Source organism: Pygoscelis adeliae, unplaced genomic scaffold (assembly GCF_000699105.1).
Source record: "Pygoscelis adeliae isolate BGI_AS28 unplaced genomic scaffold, ASM69910v1 Scaffold145, whole genome shotgun sequence".
NCBI lineage: Eukaryota > Metazoa > Chordata > Aves > Sphenisciformes > Spheniscidae > Pygoscelis > Pygoscelis adeliae.
This window is the reverse complement of record NW_008824866.1, coordinates 2,641,352-2,665,768: the sequence shown is the minus strand read 5'-3', so window position 1 is coordinate 2,665,768 and position 24,417 is coordinate 2,641,352. Positions and strand designations below refer to the sequence as shown.

The 24,417-nt window shown below is 36.2% G+C and overlaps 1 protein-coding gene across 1 annotated transcript in view; it reads left to right on the top strand.

The window, feature by feature from the left end:
- The window catches only part of TMEM67 (transmembrane protein 67), a 30,583-nt gene that overhangs the window by 5,487 nt on the left and 679 nt on the right, over window positions 1-24,417 (top strand). The window contains 20 exon segments of the mRNA XM_009324425.1: window positions 2,137-2,291; window positions 2,411-2,528; window positions 4,140-4,226; window positions 6,209-6,274; window positions 8,485-8,641; window positions 9,027-9,150; window positions 10,334-10,439; window positions 12,433-12,489; window positions 12,585-12,683; window positions 13,169-13,267; window positions 13,659-13,745; window positions 14,470-14,569; window positions 14,671-14,810; window positions 17,319-17,459; window positions 17,935-18,015; window positions 19,823-19,939; window positions 20,977-21,093; window positions 21,176-21,280; window positions 21,633-21,735; window positions 24,411-24,417. The exon segment at window positions 24,411-24,417 is cut by the window's right edge and continues 7 nt beyond it. Of these exon segments, the coding sequence (XP_009322700.1) occupies window positions 2,137-2,291; window positions 2,411-2,528; window positions 4,140-4,226; window positions 6,209-6,274; window positions 8,485-8,641; window positions 9,027-9,150; window positions 10,334-10,439; window positions 12,433-12,489; window positions 12,585-12,683; window positions 13,169-13,267; window positions 13,659-13,745; window positions 14,470-14,569; window positions 14,671-14,810; window positions 17,319-17,459; window positions 17,935-18,015; window positions 19,823-19,939; window positions 20,977-21,093; window positions 21,176-21,280; window positions 21,633-21,735; window positions 24,411-24,417 (2,066 nt within the window).

Here is a 24,417-nt window from a genome sequence, read left to right as displayed (position 1 = left end):
CCAGTAACGGATCACTCAGAAAATTACCTTCTTACATATTCAGTATTGATTTGCAGCTGCTCTTTACCTCCTATTTGGCTTCCAGTTAATCATTCTGTTTTGTGATGGAGAAGGATAACCATAGAACCATCCTTTTTAGCTTTGCTTTGATTTATGTATGCAGGTGTTATTTACCGTTATATTGGTCTGGGTGGCAGTAACCATGGGTGGAAGAGTGGCTGCGGCAACAGAATCATGCATACTTGTGAAGGGGATATGCCTCTGCCTCCTTTTTACCAACTCTGTTATCACACATCCTCATTTCCCTTCCGTATTTCTCTCCTCAAAATCAGATTTTAACTTCTTAGGCCCTACCTTTTCTCCCGATCTGTCACGACCCAAAGGGTTACCTGGCCTACAGGCGTATAAAGATCACAACAGTGGGTCTGCAGAATTCCATAATACACAAGCACACAGAGTCTTTATGTCCTATGTTTCTTTATTACAGATTACTACAAATTACTACTAGTAAAGTGAGTATAGTTATGATTAATAAAGCAAGTATATATGTATTACAATGGTAGCAGCAATCAATAGTAGCAGCAAGCACATATTTCACTATTACAAAATTATCACTAGTAAAGCAGCAAATACACTTATGATCAATTACCTATATGTGTGCCTATGTATATATATTATTCAAAATAGTACCAGTACAGTGCTCACCAAACCGCTCCCAGAAGTGGGGCCTCAACGTCAACGACAAAGTCTCACTTCAAAGATGATCTGTGTCACAGAGTCTGGAGTCAGCCAGGTGTCCCCAGCAACGGTCCGATAACTTGCCTAGGAGAGCTCGTAGAAAAGTTTGTGCAGAGGGAGTTTTCTGTGTGTGTGTGCGTGTGTGAGAGAGAGGGAGACAGACAGACAGACAGACAGGGACAAATTCACTCTCCATTTTGGGTAAAAAATAAGTCATTTTTATATCGCAGAGGCATAAGGGGCATAGGACAGCACCACCTGGAACAGCTGATAGATGATGATGTGTTATATTCTCTCAGACCAGTTTTTATTTTTCCAGACTGCTTTTCTGCTCTTTCAGCTAGAATAGCCATAGCAGTTGCCAATTTCTACTTTCTTAGAATGCTTTCCCTCTTTTCCATGTGAAAAGAGAAACATGAAAAAGTATTTTCCAGTCAATTTTCACCTTTCCAGATGATAAGTTGCTGTTACAGTTCCTTGGTTTTGTGCTTATCAATGGTGTCTCAGGTTGTCTCTGGTGTTTAGGTACCCACCTGCACTTCTCGAGGATGTTTCTGATTCACAGGCCTAGTTCCCAGGCTAGCAGTTCCCAGGCTGGCAGGCATTCTCTCTGTTAGTATTTCAGCAGACTTCTGTTCAGTATTTTCCCAGATCACCTTTGTGGCTGCTCCCATCACCATCTCATACACACAGCTCTGAGATGTATTCTCCTACTTAACCCATTCTTTCTTACAAACTGAGGCTATCCTCATCACTTACATAAGTTATCCTGTTTGTCTACTTCAGCCTGCTCAGCTCTTCAGAGGTGCTGCCTGAGTGCAACTGCCGATCCGACACAAAGGCAATAGGTGTTGGCAAGTTAATACTAGCGCAGTGATCACTGCACACAGATGCCAGGCATCACTTCTGCCTATCACATGGCAGTGGTTTGTCTACCAAAATTGAACAATGGTATGAATACAACTTAGCTTAGGAACAGCAGAATAGAAAAAGTGAAAAGAAGACATTTACCACACATGCAGCTATAGTTGTCAGTCTTAGATCTTTGATGGAGTCATCTTTGTCATACAGCCTAAGTGATGTTAAGCATTTTCATTCTTACTTCGTTTTCTAAATGCAGATTTTGACATTTCTGTCACATCATACCATCTAGCTGATGGAACTAAAATAAATGAAAAAATGAGAGCATTGATTTCATGCTGCCATCTCCAGACCTATAAAAATATGGAACCTGCATAGCTGGAAGAAAATACTAGGTGTTGACAAAACGAAATCACTTTCAAGTAAAAATGAGGATTTAGGAGTGGCTTATTAAAGATAACATTAATTTTATGACTGCCTCACCGAAAGGAAGGGTAAATAAATACTTTTCTGTGTTCTTGTGTTTCTCCACTGCAGTTGTACTCCAATCTAACAGCATGCCAAGCTCTTGGAAATATGTGTGTAATGAATATGAACTCACTGAGTTCTTCAAGTACTGATGCCTGTGGTTTATTTCAGTATATTTATGTCAATACAGCAAGGCTAGGCATTGTTCATTCAATAGCCTTCTGGTAAGTTGCCTTTTCCATAACTTCGGTCTTTAATAGTGTTTTATGGAAATTGTTATTCTAAATGTTCTTTGATTCAAAACGTTATGTTTCTTTAGAAAAAACATTGTAATTGTTTTCAGGAGGCATAATCTTCCATGGCTATATTATGGTGATCAACCAGGATTAGCATCCCAAGTGCTTGAGGCAAATCATTTCCCTAAAATCTTCAGTTTTAAGGGATTTAAAGGAACAGATAAGGTAGGTGTTGGGTAGTAGACATGGGGAAACAGACATTTTGAAGAGGACATAATCACATGAAGAGGTTTAGATTCATTGCAGATGTGGCTCCACTAAACATAATTTTTAGGCAGTTAGTGTGACAAAACTCATTGTGAGATCTTACGGAAGAGGAAGGTGATATTTATGTAAAAAATCTCTAGGTAAGGTGATTTTACTGACTTACACTCACTTGCTCACACGTTTATTTTGCTCACGCTCTCATACCACCATTCTCATAAGGCCAAGATGTGCTTGCCTGAGTGGTCTGACCAGGATCAATTGTGTGTGACACAAGGAACAAGGGATGCCAGCTATTAAGTTCTCATTATGTCCCCAGGGTTCTTCTGGATTGGCAGTGATGAACTAGTAATTAGACAAATCTTTTATACCTTTTAGGAGTTAATAGTTGTTTTGGCATTGTCCTTTGCTTCAGAGTCTTGTTTCTTTCAGTCTCCATAAATCTGAAGCAAAGTTGGTCTTTGTCTTTTTCCCTTGTTTGAAATATATACATCCTTTTGTCAGTTTTCCTGGTGTGCTAATTGGAAAAAGAGGAGTATATGTGAGGTACTGTAACTTTGCTGCCATTCTCCTGGTGCCAAGGCACATGATCTTTTGCTGCCAAGTTGTCTGTGCCATGGTTTTATCAGAACCCATTTCTCAGCTTTATTGCTGGGAATAATATTCTTCATTATTGCTATGCAGTGTTTAACCCTTTCCTTCTATTGCTTCTGGTGCTTACACACACATTTCTATCCATACTTCATTTATACCAACCTTAATATCTCTGTTACAAATCTCTACAAGTTGAGTGGTATCAGTGATGGATTCAGTCTATTACTCCAGCCTTTTCCTGTTCCTACAGTGAATTAGGAAAAAAAAAAGAGGTGAGGAAAAACAATCATTTCAATGTTAACAAAGCCAGGTATCCATCCCTGAGAGGGATGGACTCCTTAAGAAGCTTGTTAACTGCCACAGTTCTAAGAAGGAATCAAACAGTAAAGCATTTTATTTTACAGATTCGTTGTAAAATTAGAATAACTGGAATGGTTTATTCAGGTTAAGCTAATCACAGAAAGTAAGTAGTGCTAGTGATAGCCTGTTTGTCGATTATACTGCCAAATTTATCTTAAGTTTTCTTACTGACTCAGAAATAAAGTAATATTTTTTTTCAGCCATATTCTAAAAGGTTGTGTTTTAAATTAAACAATGTTGCAATGCAGCTTCTGTTTTAACAACTAAAATACTCGTTATTCTTCCTAACACTGAAGGTCCTGGAACCCCTCAAGATCTCAGCCTGTTAAACAGTAGAAATCTGCATAAATTTCTGATTAATTTAGAGCATGTCTACCTGTATAGAAGTTCCTTTGGAACTTCTTCCACATCACCAATGAAGCTGTAGAATTGTAAAGTATGTTTTTTGAAAAAAGTAAACTGCCAAAACCAAGATTAAAAACATAAAATCAAAGGGAAACAATGAAGCATTATGCTGAAGGTTTTAGGGAAGCATCAAACGGTGAGACAGCAGTCCCTAAAATGTGTATGTCCACTTTATGGCAGTTTAATTGTTTCTTTATCTTTTTTCATCATCAGGATGTAAAGCTGCAGTTTATTGCAGCCTCATTTGATGCAGCAGGAAACTTTCTTAAGTGGCAAAATTTGGAAGGAGGCATCTTACAGGTATGTTTGATTTTAATTATCTTTTGTTGATACCATAACGTTCTGATTGCCTTTAGCCAAATTAAGATAAAAGCCAAGAGTTTGGTTACTATGGTAGTGACCATTTGTAAGATAACCATAGAGCTAGATTAGGGAAAATAGCCCTTGATTCTTGCTCACGATGATCTCTACAAAATCAAAAATATAAGTTCAGCAACGTTGCCCTCATCCATTGGACCAATATAAACTTGGAATGTTGGAGAGCTCTGAAAAACAGCAGTAGTCATTTAGAACCAGCTATCTCTTTCTTCCATTCAGCATACAGTTACCCATGTATGTAATTTATTATTAGCCCTCTTTTTCTTGGTGAGAAAAGTATATTCTTTAGCTCTCAGTCCACATACATTTATAGAAAATTCTGGGAGTATGTCCCTATTGGATATTGTCACCTGTTTTCACACATTATAGGGATGCCAAGCAAATCAGTGATTATGTCACTATCAAGAGAGGCAGGAAAACTGATCTCCCACCCCATTTTCTTTCAGTTCTTTGGGGATTTTTTGTACGTTAATTTCTTTTGGTTTTAATATAAAATGTACACTTCGGCCAGCATCTGCCTAGCTTTTTCATAACGAAGTTATAAAAACTTGCTAGAATTGGGGAACACTGGCTAGAGGATTCACAGTACTCTTGGACACTCTACCCTCAGATTTCAGTGGCACACGCACATTCTACTTCAGCAGTACCATGCTGTATAGGGTGTGAAAAACGCAAGGAAGAAGCAAGCGGAAAGTGCGATAGTAATTAGCCTAACAGCAGAAATTGGCAGCTACGAAACATGTTACAGAGTAGAATTTGTTTAGCAGTCCAGTGGTGATCTAGGCACTCTCAGCAATTCCCTAGGCTGGCAACAATAGCAAGAACAATTGGGAATTGTCTGTCCCCTTTTCTAGGCTCTTCATGTCACTCTTGGAGCACATCACTTCAAATGCTCCAGTATCTACAGAAGAGCAGCTGACATTAAGGATTTAGATAGTGACTGCTGTTTCTTTTGTTATTGTCTCAGGATGAACTGTCTTGCATCTGCCTCTCAAGTTTTAAGGAAAACTAGTGTCTGAGCAAACAGGTTACTAAGCCAATTACTGTGTATAGAAAATGAGATATTCTGACATAGATTTTAAGGTTTATTGGGACACATTAATTTCCTAAATGCAGAGCTTTTAGTAGCTATCAAAAATCCATGGGAAAGGAATAGCTTTTCATTCAAAGCCTCTTTTAATGTAATAGATTGTGTGTGATGATAAGACATCGCAGTACTAAAGCAACCTCAATGCATAATTTTAGTAATTCCCAGAATTTCAGTTGCACGCTAATAGAATTGTGTTTTAGGTAAATTTAGACTTGATTTTCATTTTGGAAAATGGCTATGCCCTCCCCTAAGTGCCATGCTCATTTAGTTAGAATTTGGTCCATTTTTCTGGTTTCTGCTTAGAATGACTTGGTCTTTGCAGAACATGTAAAAGTTACATTGAAAAAGGAAAAAAAAAATCTATTACTTGCCATGATAACTTTGATCCTTTGAGAATGCTAGCTTAAGAGAAAGGGGGCAATATGAATGTGGAGTTCTTTTCTTATGGGATTATTGGATTTAGCAGAAGCCACTAATAAAGCTTGAGGCAGCACAGTGCGTTGAACATTCAGTCCCCAGAAAGATTATTCTTGCCTGGTTGGATGCTGCTGTCCACAGATTTCAACTTCAGTGATGGAACTGAAAAATACTATGCAAGTAAGAATAAGCTAAAACAGAGTTTTAAGAACACCAATATTAGTACAATAAATAATCGTGTTTACTCTTCAAAATCAATCCCTCTCTTCTTAAAAAATAGTACAAAATATCTTTTGTGAGAACTGTGAATACATAAACTGCTTGGGGTACTTGTGAATATTTCATGTGAGAAAATGATTCCTTTGAATTAACCTAATTATTATTATGTTTTGTTCAGCTTTGTCCTGATACCCAAACTAAATTGAATGCAGCTTATGCATTTGGAACAACTTACCAACAAAGTGTAAGTAAGAGATAAAATGCTATTCTAAATTTTGAATTAAGTTGCTTTGTACGTCATCGGTAATTCAGTGCATATTGAAGGACCTCTAGAGTTTAGCCATAAGCTGCAACATGGACTTCTTTCTTGTGAAACTGTTGCTTGTATTAATTTTTTTATTACTGAGCGAAATAAATGTATTTTTTTAAAATTATTTAACTATACATCACAAAACTTGTTCACTACATAGGATAATCAAAATAAATTGAACTGGCATTTGTATTAGTGAGGCTGCTGACTTATCAGTGGAAGAACACAATACCTGAATTCTGACAGTCATGTACTTTGTGTTGTAACTTCTAATGTTCCTGCCTCCATCTTTGGCCAGGTTTCATATGGAAAGAAAGCATAGGCAATCATGCCATGCCTATATGTTGTCCCCATTAACTCTTTAATGTGTTCCCTCATTTCAGTGGATTCAATAAAGAGACTGAAGGCAAGTTTTAATCGAACAGATGACTCATCAGGGGAAAGAGATTCTTTAGCTGTCTTAACTATGGGAGAAACTATTGGAGTTTTCACACCTTACTGAACACCAGGAAAGGGAGAAGGGATAGAGCACTTGAGCTTGTGTATAGTTAGATGCTAAATTTAGTCAGCCACAGACATGGTTCTGCCAGCAATAAAGCTTCATTAATTTTTGTCACGTGTTAAATGGGAAGGTGGTAGTCTCTTTGGAGGGGTGGAGAAATAACATCTTTATTTTTATAAAATTCCATATGTGTGCGCAGCATCTAATACCTATATATCCATTAATATTATTTATTAACTCATCTACATTCAAAACCATTCCCCACATTATGTGTTGTGCTGTAAAAATACATAAACTCTGGCTGCTATTTGGGTGGTGTGAAAGTCTTGTACTGTAATAGCTGTCAAAGCTTTAGTCCTTAAAAACTAAAGTGTTTACCAAATAATTTTGACAGATCCTTGTTAAATATTTTTACTCTTCCATATTGTTTAATGTTGTTTAATCCATATTTCAGTAGAATGGAAACTTATTTCCTGTTTAGGATCATTGAACTGGTTGAGTACGATTATTCTTTTTTTTTGTACTTTTTAAAATCTTATGCATTTGATACATTAAGTTTGTAGAACCTGTTGTTAAGTATTAACAACAGTTAATATTACTGGGTTTAAATACAAATACCAGTAAATATTAACTTACTGAGTATTTTTAATGTAATTATTTTCATGGATTGTGTGCATCACTTTTTTTTTTCCTACAGCTTTGGAGAAAACATGGTGGACATGTTTATATGAGTATTTAAAGACTGCATTGTTGTTCACATATGCAAGAAAACTACCTACTTTCACATTTAATTTCTTCACACAATCACAGAATGGTTGAGGTAGGCAGGGTAGGTCTGGAGGTAGGTCATCTTGTCCAACCCCCTACTCAAGCAGGGCCACCTAGAGCAGGTTGCCCAGGACTGTGTCCAGACATCTTTTGAATATCTCCAAGGAGTGAGACTCCACAACCTCTTTGGGCAACCTGTGCCAGTGCTTGGTCACCCTCACAGTGAAGAAGTGTTTCCTGATGCTCAGAGGGAACCTCCTATTTCAGTTTGTGACCATTGCCTCTGGTCCTGTCACTGGGCACCACTGAAAAGAGCCTGGCACTGTCTTGTACACCCTCCCTTCAGATATTTGTACACATTGATAAGATCTGCCCTGAGCCTTCTCATCTCCAGGGAAAACAGTCCTAGCTTTCTCAGCCTTTCCTCATAGGAGAGATGTTCTAGTCCCTTTATCATCTTAGTGGCCTGTGCTGGACTATATCAGGTCGCTCCATTTCTCTCTTGCACTGGTGAGCCCAGAACCAGACACAGTACTCCATGACTTCAGCATTTATGTTTCTTGACTTCAGTGTTTATGGTGTTTTAAATTTTATGTCTGTGAAATTTGCTAGGGTATTTTTTCCTAATCTGTTGAAAAATGTTAGCAAAGCTTCATTCTCCACATTAGTCATTCTAGTCAATTGCAGTCATTTCCAAGAGGTTTGTATAAAAACATTAATGCTTTGTAATTGCTTGCAAATAGCTGGAATGCCTTGTCTTTTGCAAAGAAATGGGACAGATTCCACAATAATTTTGTAGGGGAGGAATCCACAACTTGATAAAATCATTAAATGGCTAAAGTGATCTTTTTATTTTAATGTTTTTTTCTTGTAGTGCAAAATTTCAGTTTCCAAGATTTTATTGGATTTTGCTAATCCAATCTTTTATGACCTATTCCTTGAATATAATGGTGACAATGGACAACAATATCTTTGGGCCGTGCCAGTTTTAAACTTGAATCTTCAATACAGTGAAATGTTTGTTAATCAAGGTAAGACTGTCATAGTAACATTTCTGTGAATTTAAACTGAATAATTTCAAATAGAAAGAATTTGTATTAATTACTGTTACTGAGTTGTTTTTAAAGATACCACAACTCACCATAAGTTGTTTCTGTTTTAAGAATTTAATATTTTGTGGGCAAGTTCTGATAGTGTTAAATGCAGCTTTGGTTGCATACACCAGCCCAATCAATAATATGCACAAATAAAGTAATCTAATTTCATTATGTATTTGTTTAAGTTGAAAATAAATAATTTTGTGTCCTGAACACAGTTATATGTATCGTACAGTTATATCATTTCTAGTAGATATCATTCTTTTTGTGTGTTGAATTAGTTTTTTAAATATTATGTGACTGTCATGTTTTTTCAAAGGCAGTAATATGAACAACTGGCTTTTGACTCGTCGATTTTTTTTGGTGGATACGCTAAGTGGAAAAGAGAATGACTTGGGAAAGCTGCCAAGAGTAATTCGAATTGCTAGCAAAATAACAATAAGGTGATTAATTGCGTATAATATATAGTCCATAGAAAATAAAGCCAATTTTGTGCAGTCTGCATTTTATTGTCTTAAAAGAAAGTTGTTTTATTATGTTGTTTCTAATATGTCCTGTGCTGGTTTTTCCATTGCATACTTGGAAATAGCAAGAGTTTCCATAGGTTGTTCTGATGAGTGAGTGAGAAAACGTAACATTGACTTGTGGGGGCTAAAATTACTGTGATTACTTTCCAGGTAAGATGGATCAGACGATGTATGCATAATGCAAGTTAGCAGGCATTCAGTCACCTCTTAGAAGCAGGTGTCATTTGGAAAGACGTAAAACCTCCTCTGTTAATTCTTTTTCAATGTCTATGTTACTGACTACACAAGGATGCAATTTCATACTCCATATTCTTTTTTGCCGTGTTTTTACAAACTGTTGCCTATTCTGTTGTACAATCCAGAATAGGCTTGTAGTCATTTAACTGAAATTGTGAGACTGCCTGTTAGGGTCATTACTGATAGTTCATCTCAACTGGAATATGTTTTGGAAGAACCTTTTTTTCTCCTTCTTTATGTAATGTCTTCCTCTGAGATGACTGTCCAAAATTTGGGATCTCCCTTTTCCTTCAGCTCTTCTTCACAACTTATTAGTTAAAAAGATTACTGAGTAGCACTGAGTCCTGAGCCATACAAGTAATCATCCTGAAGATTAATTTAATGTACTAACTCCATTTGCTGAGAATTACATATTACATTATTTCAAAAAATAAGGATTAGCCTACGTATGTTAGGAGAACCCCCTTTCACCCCCCCTTGGAAAAAAGGATAATGGCAGACATTCAAAATAGATATAGAAAAGGTCATTCTGTAATGTTTTGAGAAAAGTTACCTTTTGGAATTGACTTCGGTTGCAGCTATCATAATGTGAGCAGTAGGTAAAGATTGATTCAGGTATTTTCTTACAAATAAGCAGTCCTTCCCAGCTTTTTTCTTTTTATGTATTTGTGTACCTGCCTTTGTACACTGCTTGCTTTTAAAATGTGAATTGCCATGTCATTGGGTTTGAAACTCACATTTTATTGATCAGGTTGTTCTGTTCATTTAGTGTTTTCTTATTAGTACAAGTTTCAATCAATACTTTCCAAGCAACTCATCCATTTTCTGTATTAAAAATAATACTCTGTTTGTATTTCTGCAGTATTCGTCTGGTATCCCATACTCAGAGAGGAACTATCTACCCTCCTCTACTTACTATTGCTTACACAGATGTGCTTGTCCAAAACCCTGAAACCCAGAGTGTGACGGTGAGATCTTTGTGCTATGTTAATTGAACTGATTTGTTAATCATACTTCTAGTTCTGTTGGAATGCCAGTTGAGTGAACATTTTAGGGGGGGTTGTAAAAATCTAATAAACAGTTTCTAGCTCTACTCAGTTTTGAAGTTGCAAGTTTTCACTAAAACGTAAAGCTTTTAAAACAAAGCAGGTAAAAGTATTTTCTTTTTAATTTATCTTGAGTCTTTTTTAACTTAAAATATTAGAATTTTACAATTGGTTGTGTAATGCTAAATTAGGCTACAGTTCAGATAAAACTATACGCACAGAAAATAACAGGAAAAGTACTCTTTATGCAATGCACTGAAAGCAGCAATTTATGCAAGAAATTGAATAATTTTATTTAAAGCAATGCCTTAAGAGGAGGTTGTTATGACACAGACATTTCAGGTCACCTGTAGTTTAAGTTAAAATATTGGTAATGTATCTAAAACACCCTTTAGTGTTTTGTCTGCTGTGTATTGTTTTACAGCGCATCTCTAAGAATTAAAGTAAAATAATCCAAAAATCTGTACCCAGAGGGGTTGAAGACCGGTTTGGGGGATCTTCCTCCACTGAAAGCCACCACGTTCTGCTGTAGCAGATGCAGAAGGGGCATTTCCTACTTGCCCTTTTGCCTGCCACGATGGGCAGCAGCTCAGATGTTCCATTCCTGTGCCTTGCTTGCTTGTTAGATCACACTGCTTAAAAAAGTGAAAATGTTGAGCTTAATATAGTAGAATAATCATTCTGCTATTAAAAAAATTATAATATTAATATTTTCTGCTTATCAACCTTCAACAGTTCAGGCTTCCAGTATAGATAGACAACTAGCTAGAAATTTCTGGTGCTAGAACCATTCCTTGTGTTCCATATTAGCTGCATGAAACGAAAGAAGAGACAGGGAATTAGAAAGATAGAAAAATTAGTCAGACACTTCTTCCCTGCCTAAATGATGTCTTTATTTAACCACAGAAGCAGCACTGGTTTTAGAAAATAATTCATTCAAATGGCGATGGCAGGATCAATGGTTTTCAGTTTCTCTAATTTATGTTATACTATTTCACCCTTACATCTACATCTGATCTACTTAGGTGTTGTCAATTTTGTATGTCTTGTTGCATTTAACAAATTTTATGCAAGTAAAAAAATACATCGAATTTCTTTCCGAGTTCTATAAACACTGAGCTTCTAGTAACTGAGCATATTTAGACTTAAATCCAAGTGAGGTGATAGAATGAGCTCTGACAGGAACAAACGTTTTGGGAAGCCAAGGCAGGGGGGAGGAGGGATTGGGATTGGGGGGTTTTGTCCTTTTTTTTAAACTGAATTAAAAATACTATTCATTATCATACTTGTGTTAACTTTAGTCTCACAGTGACAAAGATTCAGGCCAGAATGTTATAAACCCAAGACAAACGTTTTCTCTTCCTTGTACAAATCTTTCAGACCAAAGTCAAAAGAGGTCTTAGGTCAGATAGATATTTAAACTAGAGGGAGCAATTTTGATGCTGCATGACAATTTTTATGTCGTTCAAGCTGGAAAAAAAAAATTGGTGACTGAGCTATGTAAGAGCTCACTTTATGATTTTGCATATTGGTGTAATTACATTAAAGTTACTTTTAATCAACACTGATAAATGGAAAGTATCAAGCCTTTGGTGTCACCTTCCAGAAGGAAAAAAATTATGTGGATTTGAAAGGATTATAATTAGGTACAGCTAGTAACTTGCAGCTAGCAGGCATCCATTCCCAGCATTGCTGTTGGTAAAATCTGCACTAAGTGTAGCAGAGCACATGCTAGCCTAGCACTGTAGCGCACCAGGTCAGATGTATACAGGAAAAGAAGGTATATGTCGTACTTGTATAGTAGCCCTAGATGGGAATTCCCACCAACTAAAAGTGTGAAAACTACCACTGTCTATAATGGTTGTAGTATTTCAGAATTTCTATGCATATTTACTTCCTGTATCTTAATATTCAGGTTTCCTTCTCAGTCAATTATGAGATGAATCAGTCAGAGGCTCAGATTCAGACTGATGTAAGTTGTATTGCTCTTTAATTTGTCGATACAATGATTTACTTCTATTTTGTGGTTTTAAAAAATATCTGCAAATAATTTTTCATTCTCTTCAGATCACGTTGGGTGTGTTGGGTGGGCTTGCAGTGTTATGGTCCCTTCTCAAGACTGCAGGCTGGAAGAGGCGTACAGGAAGCTCTATAATTGACTTGCAGGTATAAACAGCTGGTAACTTAAAAAGGGACACGTCTTCCTCTCTTTAAGGAGACCTTTGCTATCATTCCCTGTGATATAACTATTATGTTTCTTAAGGTAACTGAAATAATTTCTAACCTAGCTGGATAGAACCGTGACCTGGACTTAGGCTCACTCGGGGAAGTAGGTTTTTTGCATTTTTTTGGATTCTGATGTTGTCATTTAGGAAATATTTTTGTTAAAAATAAAGGTATTTACAGAGGTATTCTGATCAATTGAGTGGCCTTAGTTTTCAGATCAGTTCTTTGAACAAAGACTAGCATGTAGGAGTTTCAGATACTGAATATACCATAAATATATGACCATAGTAGAAAAATATTGTTCAAGGCTACTTTTCAGTACTGGAGTTTCCTGTTGTGTGAGTTGCATAACATTTTATATAAACGTACATATGCATTACTTAATTAGTTTTACAGATCTCTACAGTGTGTTTTTATAATTGCAGACGGTTTTGAAGTTCTTACTGTTTTATGCTGGAGACCTTGCCAATGTTTTCTTTGTCATCACAGTGGGCACAGGGATTTATTGGCTTGTGTTCTTCAAAGTAAGTATTTTTCCAGATTTGGGTGTTATGAAAAGCTATTAATGTTGCATATATTTTTACACAAAAATTCATTTTCTTTCTTTCTTTTTTCTTTCTTTTTTCTTTTCTTTTTTTTTTTTTTTTGCCTTTCTGGTCAGACTGTTGAGGCAAGTTCTGTATCATATTTTGTTTTGTCTGCTTAAATTATTGTGTTCACCTGTTTCTTTTCCTTAGGAATCATTGTACTTGCAGTCTGCTTAACAGTCTCTTAAAATATTTTACAAATTCAAAATGATTGCACATTAAATATTGATCTTTTTCTGCAAAACGTTTTTCACACTTAGTATTTCAGCACTTAGTATGTTGTTACATATGCCATCTACACTGTTCCAATGTAACTTCTCAATTACAGGCTCAGCAGTTTGTCTCTGTCCTTTTACCGCTTCCATCTCAAGAAGAAGATTTTGTTACATACGTAGCATGTGCATTTAGTTTAAAGGTAAATATTATTTTCCTCCTGTAGATTTTCAGTAGGCTTGTTTTTAAACATCTTGTACAGTTCATTTTATTAGTGTATAGATGTAAACAATTATTTTATTCTAAGAATTAAGTCATTTTTCCATAGACATTTATTTTGTGGGGTCTTTAAAGGGAAACAAATGTTTAAGGAAGATGATCTATGGAAAATTATTCTTTCAAGGATAAAGATGTAAAGAAACCCAAACAAAATAACACCATATCAAGAAAGCAAGTGCTTTCTTTTAAAGCAGAATATAAGTGCTGTCAGTTCCTGATTAAAAAGAAGACAGATTAAAATAATAGTGTTCAAGCATATTTGTAGAATTCAGAGATCGGTATTCTGTCTTCATGGGACACACAAGTATTTTGTTAATTACGGGTATTATATTGAATTGGAATTCATAATACAGGTTAATAATGTTATAGGAAAATACTTAGTCAATTTTTTTTTAATTTGTTACTTTGCTGTATTTTCTTCATTATTTTGGACATTGCCACATGACTTAGCATTACTCCAACCTTTTAAACTAAAAAAAAAAAAAGCTGTATCAAAAGTTGGTAACAAAGTTGCAATCTCATCTCAAGTATAGTCAAGTATATTACCTGTTACGTTTAATGAATGACGTGTGCAATGACTGTTTCTTCATCTTTGTCTATTTGCTGTTGCTGTCCTTAATTGTTATATTTCTTCTTTTTCTCCTTAGGCTCTGCAGTTCTTACAATTGCTGGTTTCACAACTCGCTATAGATATTTTCTTTATTGACTGGGAAAGACCTAAGGGCAAAGTTCTTAAAGCAGTTGAAGGTAACTCAAACTATGCTTGTTTGTATGAACAGCTTTGGTTAAATTCGAGTATTACTCTCAAGTATTATATTTCAGAGCGTTATTTTATGTATTCTTTTTAGGTGAAGGTGTTATTAAAAGTGCTGCTGCACCTGTGAGCATATGGAGGACATATTTTATAGCAAATGAATGGAATGAAATTCAGACAGTGAGGAAGATAAATCCCCTCTTTCAAGTGCTTGCAGTTCTTTTTTTTCTGGAGGTATTATTACTATAGTTATTGTTATTAATTTTTTATGATTCACAAGCAGAGTCTAACATAAGAGTCTGGTTTTTAATTCTTGCATTCTCTGTGGTAATAGTGGATGACCTTCAAGTTCACTTGAAAACATGTTACTTAGTAAAATAATTATTTTAACACATTTTTTAATTTATATGTATGTATGTATAGGTCATTGCAATATTTCATTAAGGAAGACTTAGAAAAAGTAACCACCAACCTTTATTTACCTTAGAGACCTTTGTTAGTTTTGTTTGGTTTTTTTAAGGTAATGAGTTACTCTAAATGGCTTAAGAGAGTGATAAATCTGTGTACACACTCATTCTTTATTTGCCTACTGGGTGCCTCCTGCCACAGCCTACAGCTTTATTTCTGGTTTCATATTTATCTGAACTGAGCTTCTTTCCTGCTAATTTGCTATAGTGACCTTTTATAAAGCAGGAAATGAAATGTGCCAGTTCTGTTCCTGATGGCATAACACAAGGCAGTGTGCCTTCAGTTACAGCTTAAAGATATGTGACAAATTTTACTTTAGCTTTTCAAAAACATTTTGGTTTCTTTCTTCTGTATTTTGGTAAGTACTTTTATTTTGGGAAGTATTCTTAAAGCGTGTAGCATACAGTTGTTTATGTGAGGTTCTTCTACATATTTTCAATACTTTTATTCATTTTTATATTTCTGTTCTTAAATTTCCTATTTTTCTTTTAAATTATATACAGTAAAAAAACCCAAACTTTCCTTATTCACTACATCAGTATATTTGCTGTTCGTAAATACTGGCTAGGAACAACTTCTGTGCCATGTTACAAGGAAGGAATGGGAGAAAAGAGAGCATGTATTCCCAAAACTAACTAGTCTCCTCAGGTTACTCTTCGTAGGCTCCTGGTATTACTATAATGGAGAGGCTACGCTTAGTAGAGAGTGATTAACATCTTGCTGTATAATTCCTGCTATGAATTTCACTCTGGACATTCCCTTTTTCACCACTGATGGTGAAGGAAGTCATGAAAGGTATCTAAATAGGCTAAAATTGGTGTTTGTGAAAACCTCAGATAATCTTTATAACTTTAATTTTCATGCTGGACTTTGGAATGCAGTTTTCCTAGAAGTATAATGCACTAGGGGTAAATATGGCAATCAGCTGCTCACTACAAGGGGGAACTTCTGTATTGCTCAAAACCTGTCTTCTTGGGTTACCAGTTTTGATAAAGTGACCGTTCAGTTCTCATTGATCATGGTGACAGGCTGCACAGTAGTAGAAAACAAGCCAGGAAAAATAATAGTTGGAGGAAGCTGGAAAGCGTCTCCCTCCCCTCAGGCCTCGTGTCTGGCACCAAAGCAGCCGCTTGGTTGGCCCTGGTCGCCGTGGCAGTGTTGAGTACATGGCTAGTGCAGACAGCACTCTGGCATCAAAAGTGAGCTTTTCAGTATTGTACTGGGTCTGGCTGGGATGGAGTTAATTTTCTTCATAGCAGCCCATGGAGTGCGGTGTTTTGGATTTGTGGCTAAAACAGCGCTGATAACTCACCAGTGTTTTGGCTATTGCTGAACAGCGCTTGCACAGCGTCAAGGCCCCCAGCGAGTAGGCTGGGGCTGCGCAAGAAGCTGGGAGGAGAACAGGACAGCTGACCCCAGCTGACCAAAGGGATATTCCATACCGTATACCATCATGCTCAGCAATAAAAATGGAGGGGAGGGATTTTCTGGGGACTGGCTGGGCATCGGTCTGCTTGTGGGAGAGAGGTAGTGATTGCCTTTGCATCACTTGTCATAGGGGTTTTTTTCACCTTCTTTTTCCCTTTTCTTTGCTTATTAACTGTCTTTATCTTGACCCACAAGTCTTCTTGCTTTTGCTTTTCCTGTTCCCCATCCCACTGTGGTGGGGGTCAACCCACCCCAAATATGTTTCTGGTACAGCTTCAGTTCTGAATGATTTTAATAAAATTTTCACCTCTTAAGTGTTCCAAAACATAGTGTTTCTCTCATCTTTTTTATTTGGGAACTTTTTCTAGATTGATTGTTTAAAATAGATTCAGCCATAAAGACAGTGAAGGGAAATATATTTCTATTCAATAAAAACAAAAAAATCCATTTATTACAGTTGCAAAACAGATAAAAAATTTGTTTTAACACTGGAATATATAGGACCAAAAAGCTGAAATTTGGCAGAAAGAATATCCCTATGCAGTCTAACAGTAGAATCCTTTGGAGTTTTTCAGTAAAAATCAATGTTGACTTGTGAGATTTAGGTGCGTATATTTTTGAATTTATGTATCAACACATATACGTAGCGTTTATGGTTTTAATTATGTTTCTCAGTAATAACACTGGATCACGCAATTGGGCTCTATCCTAGTGAACGTGCTACTATTCCCAGGTCCATTTTTCCTAATTTTTTCTTCTTACTTCCTGTTATGATGGAAACAACAGGGTCATAATTAATACTATTCATTGCCTCATGTTGTTATACTGACCTTCTTATCTCTTCAGGTGGTGGGATTTTCAAACCTGGCTTTAATGGATTCTTCTTCCAGTCTTACAAGAAGCAGTGAGAGTTACATAGCTCCTTGGAGCCGCATTTTAAGATTTGGTGTGTCAGCTGCACTCTGGCTAGCCATTGCCTTCTTACAGGTATGTGAAACACATGACATACTGAATTATCATTTTCAGGCTGGTTCTTGGAAGCTAGGATGTATCACTAGGCCATCCATACTACATATCATAGCATTGGGTATATTCTTAACTGTTTTGCTTGATCTAGACTTTTAGCTGCTTTAGCATGGTACACCTTTAGGACTCAAAATTAATCTTCTGAGCTATGAGACATCTTACTTTGTAGTCAGAATTTTAATCCTCTCAAAGATGTGAATTTATGCAACTACTTTGTTTTAACAACTTTGAAGCATCTCCAAGTTCAAAATGAAAAGCAGGTTATTGCTACACTTTACTTCTTAGAGGAAGGATGTCAATCCCATTTCATAGAGTCCAACGCAATGGTGGCCGCTACAGAAGTCTGTAATTTGTGGGTGTTAAACTGTGAAGTTAATTGCTTAATAAAGTCAAAGCTGATGAACTAATAAAAAAAAATTTGGTTGGTTTATTTCAGATTATATTTTTTTCTGTGTTTTATGAAAGATTTGTTGAAGATAAGATAAGCCAATTTGTTGATTTGTGTTGCATGAGCAATGTAAGTATTTCTTTGTCTCATTTGTACAGTGGCATTTTTAATAGAATAACATATATGATAGTGTCCTGGTTTCAGCTGGGATAGAGTTAATTTTTGTCCTATTAGCTGGCATAGTGCTGTGTTTCGGATTTAGCATGAGAATAATGTGATAACACACCAATGTTTTAGTTGTTGCTAAGCAGTGTTTATACTAAGTCAAGGACTTTTCAGCCTCCCATACTCTGCCAGTGAGGAGGTACACAAGAAGCTGGGAGGGGGCACAGCCAGGACAGCTGACCCAAACTGGCCAAAGGGATATTCCATACCATATGACATCATGCTCAGTATATAAACTGGGGGGAGTTGGCCAGGAGGCAGTGATCGCTGCTCAGGGGGGACTGGCTGGGCGTCGGTTGGCGGGTGGTGAGCAGTTGCATCACTTGTTTTGGGGTTTTTTTTTTTTTGCCTGTTTTTTTTATTTTTTTTTCCCCCTCTCTCTCTCTCGTTGTTTTACTTTCCATTGCAAATTATTAATATTTATTATTAATAGTACTATTATTACTATTATTATTATTTCAAGTATTAATCTGTTCTTTTCTCAACCCACGAGTTTTCTCACTTTTACTCTTCCAATTCTCTCCCCCATCCCACTGGGGTGGAGGGAGTGAGCGAGCAGCTGGGTGGTGCTTAGTTGCCGACTGGAGTCAAACCACAACAGATAGTTTTAAGAATATTAAATAATATTTATTCATTTAGTTTAATCAGAGATTACTAGCTAATAGCCGAAGTCAATGTTTCTTTCAGCTCACTTTATTGGTGCAATCTACAAGAAGATTTCAGTTAAACTTTAATTGAAAAAAGATTCTGGAATCATAGGTATCAATATGTTCTTCTAGACGTGTGATTTTTAGGTTGTTGTTTGAAGTTGAATTGGTTACATATGCTCATACAGAATTAAAAAGTAACAAATTATAACAGAAATTAGGTGTGGAACCATTTGCTGCTGTTCTTTCTACTGGTTTGCATTTTAGTACTTTTGTCTTACAGACACAGCTGTCTTGATTTTATTTAACATGTTTATGTTCAGTTTCTGCTCCTATCTTGTGGTTGTCCCTCAACCGCTGAACTTCATGGTTGTCCCTCCTGGACAGTTATCACCTTTTTCATGCATTTTCACTTACTCACATCTGAACTACTTCCCTTTCTCTCATTTAAATATGGGTCTTGAAGCTTTGTACTGCAGGAATTCCTTTTTAACCAAAGAAAAGTGCAGTCAGACAGGTTGGATTAGCTCATTTGGCCAGAACTTTTAAAAAATATAGAGATTAACCCCTTTTATCAGTCTTTCCAGCCTTGGTTATTCCTCTTCCGTGAAAAACCCATGTAGTGCATGGGTTGTAGAGAGAGATAATTTCGTTTTTTGTGTGATATATAAGCGTTGTATCATACTGAATGAGATTCTATTAAATATAGTCTCCTAGGAGCTCAACTGGAATCATGCAAACATATTATGTATTACAGAAATAACTTTTGAATCAAAATAAAAGCTAATAACTTTGCTTTAATTTTTTGGCTCTGTGGAATTAAGTAGTGATCCTTGCTGTTGATAGGCTAAACTTGAAGCTGGTGTGTGTATCTAGTTAAACATAGATAAAACTAATCGGTAAAAGAGTTATTAAATATTTTTCTGCCATATTTATTTTGGTACCTGCTTACTTTGTATTTGTAGAGGGGCTGGTCTTGCTGATCTCCACTGTGAATTCAAAAGTTCAAAAATAAAATGATAATGTTTAATTAAAGTACTCTTCTCGTCCCCCATGTCTTTTAGATTTCAGTGTTTCTCTTGTCACACAGCTGCTTTGGTTATTATATCCATGGTCGCTCCGTGCATGGACATGCAGATACCAATATGGAAGAAATGAATATGAACCTAAAGAGAGAAGCAGTAAGTAAAAGTAGTTAAGTTTACACCTGCTCTAATTATTTATTTTGTAAAAAAAACCCCACACCTTTGCATTATGGATCTGCACTTGTGCATTACATTGCACCAAGTTATGATACTTAAAAGATACCAGCTGTTGGTAAGCTCATGGCCACATTCAAAAAGATGCATACCAAGAAGCTTTCATAAAGAGACAAACCTGAAAAACTCCTAATAAGGAGACATCTACTCTTCCAATAAATTCTTTTATTCCATCTCTTCTCCTCTGGTGATGTAAGTTAATTTACAGAAATGAATTCAAATAAGTATTTTTTCTAGTTTGTTGTATGTTGTATCTTTGCTGCAAGATCAGGCAAATGTAAAATGTCTAATACAAGATTGGAGCACTTTGCACTGAATTTCATGACATCTTGCACCTTTGTAGGGGCAAGTAGGAAGAAAGTACCTTAGGCAAAGGATATTGCTATTTCAATGATAAGTGGGCAGAAAAAAACATAACCATGTGAAAATTAAATCTCAAACATTGAAATGTAGAGGAATCTTTTTAATAATATTTTTGGCTTGTGTGTTCCTATAATTTTTTCCTAATTGCTTATTTTAATGTAATTTTGGAAAAAGCCGTTTTTTCCCTATGGAGATGTCGAATTTTCTATTTTCTTGGGGGTTTTGAGATTTATTAAATGTGACCTGAAAAACGTATGGAAAATGTCAGGAATCCAAAGCACAAAAAAAGCAGGACAAGTATAGAATAAATGATAAACATAAAAGAAAGGGCTTCAGAATGAATGTCAAAAGATGTGTTAGAAGGTAATGAACTGAACACAGGGGAAAAGAGGAATATGTCTTTGTGACAGCAGGGGTCAGGATTTCATGTCCTAAGAAAATCTTGCTGTAATAGAACCAAGAGTGCAGTGGTTTCAAATATTTAGAGATATTAAGTACTATGTGTACATGAAAGAGAGGAAATGAAAAGCTTTTGACTTTTTTGGGTCTATGAATGACATTAATAATGTTAATTTACAATTGCTTTAACTGTATAGGAAAATCTATGTAGTCAGAGAGGTTTGTTACCGAACACAGACGGCCAGACATTTCAGATTTCCATTTCAAGAAAAATGCGACTACACTATGACAGGATTCATGAAACCCTAACAAGAGTAAGTGAGATATCTGTATTCTGTAAATGTTATTTAAAATATGTAGTTTTTCTGCTGAAGTCATGGTCATGTTATATTTCAGAAACGTGGTCCTGCTAGGCTTTTGGACTCATCTGCAAATACTTTCGAACAAAGCATAAGGGCATACAACACCATGAACAAATTTCTCAGTTCTTTTATTGACCACGTATGTATATTGACATTACTGTATTAAGGAAAATATAGTAAGTAGAGACTAAAAATTGTAAATCTGGAAGACTGTAATTTCTCTTTAAGCATATGCGCTTGAAGACTTGTTAAAGACTTTACGGCAACTGGAACAGTGCTTCATTCAAAAAAAAAGATTGGAGTACTGTCCAACAGTGCAGCCTGTTCTTAAAAATGACAAACCCTTTTTTGTTATGTACTTATTTTTGTCTTGGAATAGACCAGTGCTTTTTTTCATTCATAAAGGTCTAAGTAGCTGTACTTCACTTTGTAACAAGTACTTTTTCTTTGAAATCGTAAAACAAGAAGTATTGTTTTTCTTTTTCTTATAGGTTCATAAAGAAATGGATTATATTGTTAAAGATAAGTTGCTGCTTGAACGGATTCTTGGCATGGAGTTCATGGAACCAATAGAGAAAAGTATTTTTTACAATGGTAAAAAGATTTGTGATTTGGTATTTGTACTATTATAAGTATGCAGGTTTCTGTGTAGATTTCTTTCCCAGGATTTACAATCTAAACTGGACTTTACAGCAGGAGAGGTCATTAAATGACCGCTTGTGAGGGAGGTATTTAAGAGATGTTCTTCAGGTTACAGAAATCCTATTTATAATTTGTCACTCGATTGCAATGTTTTTTCTTTTAGGTAACTGAAAGGATACTGTGTAGAGATGTGCACATGTTTACGAAGTGCTCCTTTGACTTGCTGTCTAGATCCAATATCCACTTTGTAAATGCACAGAAGACCCACAATATTTAAAAAGCTCCATGCTATTTTTTTTTAATATAGAACCAAATTTCTTATGAAACAACTAAAAGTACAGATAGACAATTTCTTTAAAGAGGATATTGACCACAGTGAGAATGTTTTAGTGGAATACTTGATGTTAATACACCACTCATCTTTGCAGACTCCGCTAAGTAATTTGGGTTCTTGAATATTTTATTTTGAAGCTTTTTAAACGTTGCCAATACCTACAGAAAAAATGAGTATTCCAGCAGAAACAGGAATGACACCAGTTCTGATTCTGGTCCCTGGAGCTACGCAAAATCAGTCAGACTTGGGTTCTCTAATGCATCATCCTGAATCCAAAGCCCATGCTAAACCTAGCCATAAGTATTTCCAAGTGACCAGTACATGCGTTAAAAATAGATTTAGTGGAAGTTCTTGACTATAGCCTTCAACCTAGGTTCCTAAAACTGAATCCCTGGAAGATGGATGCTGTGAAACACCAAGGCTCTAAAAACCTTAACCTATTCATAATTACTGCCAGGTGACCGATACCTGCATCACTGGACTCCTCATCCAGTGTTAGGTCCTCCACTTCCAAGGTTCTGAAACCCTGAGTCCTGGTCTCCTCCTCTTAACGGATGTGGTCTGGGGACCAGCATTCACACTGCAATGAAATATGAGCTGCAAACTTGATTTAGTTGACGATGTCCCTGCCCATGGCAGGGGGGTTGGACTAGATGACCTCTAGAGGTCCCTTCCAACCCAAACTATTCTATGATTCTATAACTTAGGCCTGGTAGCAGTCTGCTTCCTCAGTCCCTGAGCTGTACAGAATCCATCAAAAATTATTTTTGAAAACCTTAGTTCAGACCCTGATTCTACCCCTAACCATAAATATGGCCATCACCTGCACGAAAACTAAACATTAACTAGTGATCCAAGATGATGCAAGCCTTCATTTTGTGTCCCTCAAGTACGTGGCTCTCCAGCCTCACTGTTCAGAAACTCTAAACTTTATCAGAACCTTAATCCAATCCACAGATATTATCAGATGACCATTACACATCCTAAATATGTCATTATTCTTAGAGAATAGCAATCTGCAGATTACATCACTGAGCTGTGCAGAACTTCTCCTGCTCTATGACACCGGGGCTGCAAAAGCTGAAGCCTAATCTGAATTTCAAACCTTGCTATATAATCAGGAATGCAGCGCATGCTTTCAAACTAGCCATGGTTGTAGTCTGATGTTTTGGTCGGTCTAGATGTCTGAGCTACACCTAATTCATTAAAGGCTTGGGCTCTCCGCCCCTGTCACAGCGAAGCACTATCTTTAGTAATAAATGTTGCCAGATAGCCAGTATCTGCCTTAAAACTATAACTAGAACTTTCTTCAGCCTCAGCCTGTGATTCCATACTTTGCAACATCAGTCATTCCAAAACCCTATTCTAAACCCCGAGTCTACTCAGCCATAAATATTGTCAGGTATGCAATGTCTGAGTTAGAATTAAGTGTATAAGCATGATGTGATGTCTCCAAATTGTGCAGTATTCAACAAAGGCTTGGTCTTTTGACTGCCATTGTTTTAAAGTTCATAACCATAAGCATTGATATAAACATACTGTTTGATGGTTTAGACTGCCATGGTTCCCAGAAGGTTAGATACAAATCAGGATTTCATGGCAGTAGGACATATACAATTTGTAATGAAAATACGCTGTTTGCAATAAAACTTGCATTAGACATTTTTCTGAAAAAGTAGAAAGAGGGAAAAGACTCTATTTTCTGTAATTGTTTATTTTAAGTGTTCTTTTCTCTTTCGAAAGTGGTGCTTTTTGATAAAACAAAGAAGTGGATAAGTGGTCTAGACTACTTTGGCTATGAAAAAGGTATTATAAGCTTAAAAGACCCATTTTCTGGGAAACTGTTAACCAATGAACAAAGATAATGTTAAGCTCTGAACCTCCTCCTAAGTAAGGCTTTAAGCTTATGTTTTTATTATTTTGTTGAGCTGGGGCCAGAGTTAACACTTGCTAAAAACTGCAGTGACAAGGAAGTTACATCTGCTTCTTGTTCAAAGCAGCCTTTTTCAAACAATCCGATTGAGATTTCAGGAGTGAATAAAGTTGCGTGTGGCACGTGGGCTTTTCCTGTTGTGTTCCGTCAGTATTAAGCCATTTTATAAGTGAAAAGGTTTGTAGTATTTTGCTTAAATAGAATGACATAACTAGCTTTTAAGATGCCATAGAACGCCATAACTACCTCTTGCTCTGACTTCCCTTTTTCTTATCAGCTTTCTCAGCGTGGACTGATGAACTCCACAAACTTGCACTTCACAGAAATAATAATTTTTCAAAAATTATTTTCTTTCTGTAGATGAAGG